Raw genomic sequence first — 11,488 nt, 5'->3', positions numbered from 1 at the left:
ATACAGTGAGCAGGTTTGGGACATTCTCCACTCTAAAACTCAGGCATGGCATTCCTATTGTTCTCACTACCCCTACCACAGAGCAAAAGGTAGTGAGGAGCAGTATTTGCTATTCCTTCCCAGGTTTTCTAAACAACAATCCTATTTCAGAAGCACTTAGACCAGCTTTTCAGCTGGTCTAACTTTTCCACTGTGTTGTGGGTGTGGCGGAGGGCTGGGAGAGTTTGAGGTATTTTGTGTCCAGAGCCTCTCCTGCTCTGCCCAGATCCAACCATACCACCTCAGATGTCAGAGGGGAAAGGGCTATGGAAAGATCCACAGGGGCTGGGAGGGTGGGAACCAACATTGGATTTCTGAGGTCAGAGCTACGTTGCTGACCTCTGATTTGTTCTCTCCTGTGGCTCCTGGGACACTGAATTACTAAATTTGATGTAGGGAGAAGCATTTGTCAGTATCCCAACGAAGACAACCTTAACATAGTTCTCAGTTTTACACTAAAATTAGTCGTGTGGGTAGGTGCTGGAGGTGGAAAAGTTATTTTTGAATTAATACTGTGAAAGTTGACTGTGAAAAGTGGCACTAGTTTCCACTGATTCTAAAGAGTTTATTCAAAGTCTATTTGTTCCATTTTTGTGCTTTGCTTCATAATTTCAACTGTTTCTCCTAATCTCATACAAGTCAACGGTTTGGTTCACATGTCATGACAAGCCTGGCTTTTTTTTTTAAATGTAGGCTATTATTAAGACAGCAGTGTGTTGGTGCATGTTGCCTGAAGTCAGGGAAATAACTAGTGATTTATTGTAGCGTTGTCTCTGGTTTGTCTATCATAGGTCCAGTTTGGACGGAATGCTAAACAACCTAGGGACAGAGTGTCCCTGGCTAGTTTAGCCATTCCCGTTCGCACCTGAAGTGACGTGGTAGCATGAGCCAGCATGCTCACTTGTTCCCAACAACCCAGAGTTTAAACAAAAATTGGGTTGTGACGTGCGAACTGTGCCAATGGAGTGGGTGAAATGGTCTAAAGTGGAACACATGATTCTGGTTAGTCAATTTCACTCTTAAGGGAAACCACATTTTATTTTTTTAATTATATTCCACTACCCACCCAACTTCCCTCAGTGGAACTCTGGATAGCATGGGTGGTTCTCTGTCTCATACTTTATCCTTTTAACAACTCTTATCCAGGCAGGTTAACTTGAAAGATGGTGACTAGGCCAAGGCCACCTAATGAACTTCATGGCTGAGTGGGGATATGAACAGGTCTCCCTGATATGAGACCAACACTCCAGTCTGCTGGCCCTCTCGAAAGATTATGTGAGTGTATAATTAATATGCAGCCATCTTTTCAGGTATGGATCTTTTACAAAAGTGATCTGAGCATCAGGTAGAAGAGTTTGCATTTAAGCACATACTGTACAATTTTCTAAATTAGGTTGAAGTTTGCACCTCACAAGATATTTAAAAACACCCAACCCTCCAACGGTAGAACTTCTTAGATGAAGTGAGCAATATATGTTTCATGATTTGAACTTTCTAAATAACAACAGAGTCCATCAGCTTAAATATTTTCTTCAAGGAAAGCCAAATTTTGAAAGAATCAAATGACTGGATGATAGTTACTTTATTTAACGTCCTTGAAATGTATGGAAATTTGCATTGATGGGCATTATGTTGACCAGAATTAGAGCTCAAGCCTTCCTCAGCATCAATGTGTGTATAGTATACCAACTAACTTCGAGATGTCTTAATATACCTTTGTATGGATTCTCAAATACAATCTATATATACCATATGCCAGGTGTGAATGCTACCCCTCTCATTTTTATTTTTCCCAGTTATAAACAAGAACAGAAACTACTTACAAATTAAATTACAGCTGTATTCAAAGACAAAACAAATCGATGTAATGCTTATGTAAAACCCACTACAAACTGCTTCTGTATTTGTTCAATTACAGCATATCTATTATTTATAAACATATAATATTCCACTTTAGGCAATTGGACATTAGATACAGGAACAAGCTATTGTGCTTGCAAACAGTCTAAAAAGGAGTCCTGGCTTGTTCAAATGTCAGCTTTCCCTGCTTTTTAAATATTACTGTAGCAGAGAGCCAGATCAGCCTGTGAAAAGCCACATTCCATGCACGTGTGCTGAATTTTCCTGAAACTTTGCTTTTACATTGTTTAGAAATCCTACCTGCTTAGTGCCTGCCAGGGACCTCTGCATTCTTTTGGATGCTCAAGTAGAGACACTCAGTCCCTCGACAAGCAGGAATTCTTTTTTTTTTTTTTTTTTTAAATTGCCATTGGAAGAACTAGCTGTCCACCAGTGTACTTACGGATTTTAAGCCCAAAGGGCATTTTCTAGTTCTTCAAATAGGGACACAACAGAATTCCCCCACTTGAGGTTTGGAGTGGGTGATTGGCAGCACAGTCTGTCATTCTCAGTGTATGGAAGAGGAGGTGCATTGGTTCCCCCACCACATCCCTCTGAAGGAAAAGAAATATGGTTTCAAGGAGGATGTAGGTGGTCTTTCACAGTGATTGGTAGAAGAAACATATTTGCACCATGTCCTGCTTGTTCATCCCTGGCCGTTGGCTGGTTGGCCCCTGTGTGAACAGAGTGTTGGGCTAGATGGGCCCTTGGTCTGATCCAGCAGGGAACTTCTTATGTTCTTATTTAGGATCGTGTGTTTTCTCCTTCAGTTCTTCATTGTACTGAATTTTACTTGTGCCTGCAAGGCAAAACATGAACTCCATGAAATTCATACTAGCCAGAGTTTAAGAAGCCACAGTGCAGCTAGTACAATTTACAGTGTTATCCAGCATAAGACGATATGTTTGCCTGCCACATAACTTAAGTCTAAGGATTCGGCTGCACCATACAGTTCAATGGATTTTGGAGATCTTGATCTTTTATTGCTCCACCCCCAAGACTCGTTTAAATTTATGCCCTAACCTTGGGATTGACTGTTCAACCTAAGGATATGGAAGAACATCATTGGGGTGTGGTGTGTGCACGTCCGCGCGTACAAGCAAAATACAAGTTTGTCAAAGTTCTCCAAATTCCACTTCAAACTTGTTCCATTGTGTGGCCCTATCAGATTGCAATCTTTGTTTCATCTTTTCGCATGAAAATTCATACATATTTTTGTGCATATTTTTTTCCAAATGTATGCAGCAATTTGATCCATGAATCTTTGAAATGCATTCTTCTTCTATTGATTTAAAGTGTGCTCATGTACATTTTTCAAAAGTATGCTTGCACATTTTTTCAGATGTGCAGAAGTTGAGTATATTTTTTGAGATCCACGAATCACACTGCAAGCTTAGAAATGTATGGACTTTGACCACAGATTGTGTTCGACTGGGTGTTCAGTCTGGGAGGTACAAACTGGGTAACTCCTGTTCAAAAAGTAACTGAAACATATTTCTCAAACATCCCTATCAGTGTTCAGTTTGGGTTGGAGAGGGGCAAGGAACAGTCATCCATACCTGTCAGATTTTTATAGCTGCCGTGCAAAACTTAAGTCATAATCGCTGTCAGAGGAGTTGTCCAAGGGGCTGGAAGATCGGTTGGCTGCCCTTTCCAGAGCTGTGGTGAAAAAAAAGTCTGTTTCAAAAGGTGCCATGTAACAGTGAAATGCCAAAATGTAGGGGTTAATATATCACTGAGATATGCCAAAATGCTTTTATATTCCAAGGAGCTCCCTTAGCAATATCATTGCACAAAAGTCAGCAGTTGCATCTTGTCTTTATTAAATCACCTATCTTTCCTTTAAAACGTTTCTACCTAGCTCAAGGCAGATAACAGCCATACATTAAAACAATTAGTTTTTACTGTAATCTATAAAATATTATGCTTGCTATTGTTGCTGGATAACTAACCAATCCATTTGCCTTGGAGCTATGTGTTACAAGGAAGAAGATAAGAAAGATAATAAATAATAAAATATGAAGATGGAATTACAGAAACGGACCCAGCATGAAGAGACGTTCCCTGGAATGTTCCCAAGTCTATGCAAAAGGAATGGATGCAGCCTGACTACTCCCAGGTTTCAACTTTAACAGAAACTTCCTGTTCATCTTTGCCATTGCAGAGTTAAATATCTTCATAGGTCCCATGATTATTAACAGTTCAGGTGTACTGATCCTACTGGCTATGTAAACCCTTTTGCTTCTTATCCTTGTGGCCAGAGGTGAGGTCTTCTAACTCCTTTTATCATAGCACCATCATAAATAATTATGATGCTGAGAAGTGTTTACAAGGCCCCATCTACACAGACACTTTCTGAGGCAATTTTCGTGAATTCGAATGTGCTCTTTCCATGGCACATCTAGCCATTAAAGCGGAGTATACATTAAAAAAAAATCCACGGGGCAAACGGCACCTGAAATTGCATTAGTTCAAGGTTGTGTGGGCAGAATCCCACAAGTAGAATGGAACATCAACTATTGTTCTGTCAAGTCACACAATTTAATGTCAGTGTACATGTGACATTGGAATGAAAACCTTTTAATTTGGTTCTCCACATGTATGCAGATGTGCAGTTATATTTCCTTGCTTTGCAACGTTATGGAGCTCATCATCATAGCGGCATGCATGGGCATGTGGTCAGATGGCTTCTGGGAGTTGTGACTGAACACCCAGCAGCATTTCACCTCCAGAGATCATTTCAGTACTAGCCCTGACTTTGCTTGTGCCTACGGATTTATCATTTCCTGAAAAATGTTCATAGGAATCTATGTTCCTATGACTGGACCTGCGCTGACACCCCCACCCCCCAAGCACATTTGCACATTGTGCACAAAGGTGGTAAACAAACCCAAATCACAAAGGAGAGTTTGCTTCTGGTTTGAGGGCAAATGTAGTTTGTGCACAATGTTTGTCGGCACGGTATAGTTTGTGCATTTGCATGTAATGGCAAAATATGAGAAACTGGAAGTCAGCTAGGAAATTGCTGAACACAAAGGGAGGAGAGTGGAAGAAAGGGGGAGTGCATGCCTGAAGCTCACCATAGCTCATTCATGTGGGGCCAAACCTACATAGTGCTCAGCCACAGCTCTGGGTGAACTACACAACTACGAGAAAGATCTAGAGTGACACACCCCTCAATGTCTGGCACACGAAGCTGTCATTGGCTCTGATGGCCTATCAGTTCAATTGAAATATTGCTGTATCCCCCATATTTGTTCAGTATCAGAAACTTGAATGGTAAACTAATTGTATTTAATCAGTGTCAGTTTGGTCTGCAATGGAGGTAGGGTCCTTTGGAATAACATCCATACACCACTAGTGTTGGCTTTCTTTCTTTCTTTTTTTAAAGTAATGCAATACATACTATATTTAAAGCATTTCTTGGCCACCTTCCAGGGCAGAAGCCCTCCCAAGGCGGCTTACAGCAATAAAATACATAAATATACTATAGCAACTTCCCCCAAGCTTATCCCCTCCAAATGCTTTGGATCGCAACTCCTAGGATTCCTAACCATTGACTATTCTGGCTGGGGTGGATGGGAGTTGAAGTCTAAAACGCTTTGGAGAAAGCTGCGCTGTAGCATTTTTATACCCTGCTTATTGTATGTTACCTGCATAAGGTGAGAGGTAAGAGTTTTTCTTGAAGGCTTTATTCTCCTCTTCCTGAACAACCCGGTTTTCACGATGTGGCTGGAAGGCGACAGAGCTGTTGCGATGGAATGAAACTAAATAAAAGCATAGTGTGGAATCAGTGTCCAGAAAATTCTTCATCTTTAAGCTAAAGAGATATTGCATTGCTTTATTAAAAATGCAAAGTTGAAATCCTTCATTAATAGGAACATGTGGGTCTCCTGGCTTTAGGTGCAATTAAAACTGGCATGGTGCGGGGAAGGGCTGACTGAGGCTTGCTCTTTATGCTACTTTTAAAATGACATTTTCCTTATAGGGTTAGACCGGCAGGCCAGTTTACACCATCATGTGTGTACATCACCAGTGTCTATGTTCCAGTAATAACATGTTTGGAAGCCACAGCATTCATAAACAGGCATACTTTCAGCAGAAGAAAAGGCTACCACCTTTTTTAGACCAGCTTTTGTAACGGATTTCACTAATAGACATTTATGTTACCCTTTTTATATCGTGTGTGCATACATCTTACAGCATAGGTATGCATAGCCGTGACAAAAATGGATGCCATTTGCTTCCTTCCTGAGGTGGAGAACAGGTGTGGTGGTAGTGGGGGCAATTTTCATCTGGACTAGAGGGGAAGAGTTAACATACACACATAAACACCCTGACTGGGGGCTCTACTGCTACTATTTAAATTTTAAAAATGACATATTGATTGCCAACATACAATTAACATTACATATAGCTTGGCCTTTAAGCAGGCTTGCTCAACTGGGTTATGAAGAGCAAGAACAAGACCAGACCTGCAATAACCTATCATGACTTTTTGAGTAGCTATTTCCTGCCTCTAGAGGGAGTAAAAGCTCATACCGTGATGAGTTTATTGTTGATCACACATAGTAGTAGAACACAAACACATGATGTGCAAGTTTGTCACTCTGCTGCTATTTTTCAGATGTAAGCATAAAACTGTAGAATTGTGATTGTTGGACAGGATTTTTAACCATAGAATGGGCATTTGCAGAATTAAATAAGTAATATCATGTTCAGCTAGAACAAGACTCCACATTTTAGCTGTAGAAGAAAATAGAATCCTCATATTTGCTAGGAGGTTAATGACATTCTGACTGCTTAGAACTGTGTTGCACTTCCTCCATGCCAGATGCTTTCAGTTTAATGATGCTGTATCCCACTCCAAAGGTGATAACATAGTAGGTCATCAGTGTTTTATAGCATGCTCATGGTGGTTTGTGGGTCATTTTGATGATGCAGTGATTCTCCTGTGCCTCTCCGCTCCTTCTACTCTTTTCCCCATCACAATATAGGAAACACACACACCCTGACTTTTCTGTGCTGCAGCAATATTTGTCATTATTTCCTGCAGTGTGCGGGAGACGTTGTGCTATAAAATAGCCACTAGAGGGCGCTGACCCACTAAACTGAATGGGTCATGTGGTCTTTGCTTTCTTCCCCATGTGATTCTGCTTGCCCCTATTGCAGAAGAGAACCAGGAAGCAGAGCAACAGTAAGGAAACACTATTTCCCATCCGTCTGAAAATCCTCCAAGACTCCAAAGCACCTTGGGACCAGAACTTTAGCCAGGGCTCAGCCAGCCTTCTTGGAATGCCAAGATTAGCTGTGAAAAGGCAGTGCCTTTTCTTCACCACTGAATAATCACTACTCCTCTGCTGGTTAGAAGTAAGGGATAGGGTTCATAGGCCAGTGGGTGTACCTTTCAGGCAGGCTTAAGCATGTAACTCCTAGAAATCAACCAACTTCTTATCTGACACACTTGTAGAGATCTGAATGTTATGAACTTTAAGGTGTCTTAACCATATGTTCCGTTCTCTTGTGGCCCATAGAAGATAAGAAGGCCCCCACAAATGTACCTCTGGCCATATTTTATAGCAACGAAGAAAGATGGAGTTTGGAGTGACCTTACCTTCATCATCAGACATAAAACTGTGCTTTAGATTCAATAGTTCAAATAGGTGCTTATATTGCTGCAGCAAAAGCCAACCCCACCCCTGTCTGTCAATTGTTAGCTGTACCCCAAAGATTGCCATTCCCTTCTTCCATTTCTGAAATTTCCCCCATAGAAAAACATAGTAGTGATGCTGCTTTGGGGTTGGAGGAATGCTCCCAGCACGACTTGCACGAGGTTGTTATATTATTATTTAGACAGGGTTTAAGAACAATCCACTGAGGGAAACAGTGGTTACTGTCGTAAACCACTTAACCAACTGGTTGACCAATAGACATCCTGTTACTGAGTCAAGGAACACAAAGGCCTCTCCATTGGAGGTCAAACTGGCCACAGTCGCAGGTTAGGTGCTGCCGACAAGGACTTTTGTACATAGCAAGCTGGAAACTATGATGAGAATTTAAAACCTGAATTGACTAGATTTATATCCATTTTCTCTTTCTTTGTCTGTTCTGCATTAACATTATCCATATGTATTATGAGAGGTTCACATGCACTCTTCTTTTTATTTGGTTTTGCATGTGAAATTCGATTGATAGACTCCAGGTTCGGCCCTTTGTCCTGAATGTTGGTTCCTTACCATTTTGGTTCACTCCACTTGGGCCAATCCATTGGTGCTGTTTCTTCTTGGAATCTGCAGTGGGGTGGAGGGAGGGGAAGTTTTATATGTGATCAGTGATGAAGCAAAACAGAGACAAAAATAAATCCTCTTCCCCAAATTGCATGACTCTAAAAAATGATATGGTGAAAGCTCAACAGTTTTAATGGTGTTGATAGCAGTGCTGGAGTTGGCACAGGTCCCATTGCCTTTGATATCCAGTGAAACAAGTGTTCATGTTTTGTATTTCCCTCAGCGGGAAGCCATCATTTTGTGAGACATCCAACAAAAAATTAAACCCACTACCTTCAGGAATAGAGCTAGCCTGCTTCCAAATGAGGCATTTATTGCAGAATCACCATGGCTCATTTACATACTGTTTACAGAGGATCCACTTGACACTGAACTTTTCTACACGAGGTTGTTAATTGCTATATCTGCTTTTGGTTTTGTTGCAGAATTAAGATCCGAGCTTGACACAAAGAGCTTTTCCTTACCTGCTTCCCGCTATATAACCTCTAGGTGAAGGTGTGGTATAGTGGAATAGCACAAATTCACAAGAACAAATGGTGCTTTCAGAAATAATACCCTATTTTCCCCATTCTAACCCCGCCCCCCAGAAAGTGCTCTGAAAAAACAGAAGCATAGCTGGAGGATCATGACATCTAAAGGGCCTGTAAACCACCTTGAGTAGGGAATCTACCTTGTGTAGAAAAGCTCATTGTCATCCATTCGTAACCCACCCATGTTTTTCCAGTGTGGCTTCCATCTCTTTTATTAACATAGAAAATCTGACTTTTTAAAAAGAAGGACAGAATGGTAATGTAATCTCCAAAGCTATAGATAGTGAGTCTCCAGAAGGGGAGATATCAGCTCCTGGCCTTGTCATGGCTCCATTTTGGAGCAGTTACTGCAAAAAGGAGCCACACAAAGTGGGGGAACTAATATCTCCCCTTTCTGGAGAAGCTGGAGACTTGGGGAAATGTTGTAAAGATAGAGAAAACTGAGCAGTATCCGTGTAACACTTAAAAGCGAGAGAATCACATGGCTAAGGGGGAGATATTGTGTGTGTGTCCCTTTTAGTGCACCTTCTTCTCCCACTGTTTCCCCTTTTCTCCCCTCCCTTAGTATTATTTTTTTCCTGTCACTGTCAAGTGTGCATAAATTTGCTTATATGCAGCCTCACTTCGTAAATTTGTTTATCTGTTACTTCACTTCCTTTGACAGCTGAAACTTACAAGGGCATTAACAAGGCAAGACTACACGTATGGGACAGCCGTAAGTGTGCATTTGTGTGCTTTTGAAAGTAAATCCAATTGTACCATGGGTTATTCTGCGAACAACCCACGCTGCATAATTAATTTGCAGGGTGGCTTAGCACATGATGTGTGAACGCAGGCCACTCTCTGACCACCTGAAGCCTATTTCTTCACCTCTGTGCTGGAAATCAAATAGACATGATTTTTTCAGGGGCGCTGATGTACCCGTATGTTGTGTGAACAGAGATCCTCAGCTGACAGTATTTTACAGAGTCAGGAGCTTCTAGCCTGAAAGTCACAGCAAGAGTTTGTCACTTACATTTCTTCACCAATTTTTTATATGTAGGGGGCACACAGATAACCAGCAGGACTATAGTGAGGACAAGACCTAGAAGGACCCCTAAGACAGTCTCTGTATTGGACACAGCCTCTATATTGGGCTTGGAATCCTGGCCTGGAAACAGAAGGTGAGATTACAGATTAAATCATTCCAAGAACCTCATCCTCAGAGAAATATTAGTGCCTTTGACACTGAACAGCAAAATCAGCTCCTTCTATTCACCAGATATCTGAGCAACAAAATCACATCCATCTTTTATCACATCTTCTATACTATATCTATGCAATGGAAGGGAAATAGCTGTAAAAAAAAGAAAAGAAAACTCTGGACGGAAGGGAGGAGAAAACCGCTCCTCCCTCACTTCTGCCCTGCTGGCAGGAGCTCAGCAGGCTTTTGGATATGGTGGACCCTCTGACCTTGGAGTGTCCAACTGTACAGGTAGGATTCCCCTGCCTATCAGTTGACAACTCCCAACCCCCACCACAAGCAGCATTCAAAGGCTCTGTACCAAATACTCTCTACCATGCAGTCTGCCAGTTCTGAACCTCAATGTTCAGCACAGAGGTTTAGGCCACCTTCCCCAACATGCTGATCTCCAGAAGAGTTGGCCATACTAGCTGGGGACAATGAGAGTTATAATCCAACACACCAGGCTAGGTTAAGAGAATGAACAGTATACTTCCATTCCCATTTTGAGATCGCGCAGGGAACTAAAAGCCATTCCACACACTGCAAGGGGACAGGTTACGGTAGTAGAATCCTGGACTGTACCCTTTCAGCCTGCGGGTGGGAATGGAGCCCTATTTTAGAATGTCCCCCTATGTAAAAAAATATTCCTGCAGGTATTAAACTAGTATACCAGAAAGAAAGGTTTAACAGAGCCCTCTTGCTGAGAAGGGTTCAAAAAATACAATCTTTTGACTGCAGTCCGAAATGGTACAATCCAGACTACTACTTCTTCAGTCAGCCACCTTATGTATAGAATGGCTCCAACACTTTTGCCCACCCCTTGCAATATTAAGGCGAAATAACAGACCAGTTCAAATCACAAAAGAAATGCAAAAGAGAGCCTGGTCGTGTTCTCCTATATTGACCCTGTTCAGATGACACGCTAAGCCACGGTGGTTAAGCATTTTGAGCTAAACATTATGGCTTAGTGTGCCGTGTGAACCATTCCTAACCCTGGTGGCTACATAACCACAGTTAAAACACGCTCACTAACCATTTGCTGCCAAAGGGTTTGCGGCCTAACTGTGGCTTAGTGTGTTGTCTGAACAGGCCCTCAGTCTTTCTTACCTGAGCATTTGACCAAGGTTATACTCAAGCATTCCTTAGTCCCGTCCAAACAGTCCAAGGTAATGTGCTTTTGCTCACACTGTACCTTCTCCCAGGGGGCAGGCAAAGACTTTTGCCTCGAAGCATCATTAAATCGTACTGAAACTTCACAGCTTGCTCCTTGGCAGACCCCGGGTGCCAGCCTATTCCACCACTTTTGTAAACCCAGGCAAACTGCTTCCTGGTGGCCTCCAAAGTTCAGCTCCACAGTCCCAGAGCATAATGAGGTCCCATCTTCTAGCCTTATCCTTGGAGCATCTGTGAGAAAAAGGCAAAGAGGAATAAGACACTCGAAGAGTACTGTAGCAGGATGGTGGTTAACAGCACAAACAATGAGCTGCAAACAAGTCCGCAGTTCAAAT

General features: G+C 41.9%; 1 protein-coding gene across 1 annotated transcript in view; it reads right to left on the bottom strand.

Annotated features, from left to right (window-relative positions):
• Positions 1-2,702: 2,702 nt before the first annotated feature.
• The window catches only part of CD5 (CD5 molecule), a 55,164-nt gene continuing 46,378 nt past the window's right edge, over positions 2,703-11,488 (bottom strand). Inside the window, exons 5-10 of the mRNA XM_063118392.1 lie at positions 11,088-11,384; positions 9,771-9,905; positions 8,175-8,228; positions 5,592-5,705; positions 3,498-3,597; positions 2,703-2,737 (exon numbers count right to left, since the gene is read on the bottom strand). Of these exons, the coding sequence (XP_062974462.1) occupies positions 3,509-3,597; positions 5,592-5,705; positions 8,175-8,228; positions 9,771-9,905; positions 11,088-11,384 (689 nt within the window). The 3' untranslated portion in view covers positions 2,703-2,737; positions 3,498-3,508. The remainder of the gene's footprint in view (positions 2,738-3,497; positions 3,598-5,591; positions 5,706-8,174; positions 8,229-9,770; positions 9,906-11,087; positions 11,385-11,488) is intronic.

The sequence above is a fragment of the Elgaria multicarinata genome, chromosome 2, assembly GCF_023053635.1.
Source record: "Elgaria multicarinata webbii isolate HBS135686 ecotype San Diego chromosome 2, rElgMul1.1.pri, whole genome shotgun sequence".
Classification (NCBI taxonomy): domain Eukaryota; kingdom Metazoa; phylum Chordata; class Lepidosauria; order Squamata; family Anguidae; genus Elgaria; species Elgaria multicarinata.
This window is presented reverse-complemented; position numbering and strand designations above follow the sequence as displayed.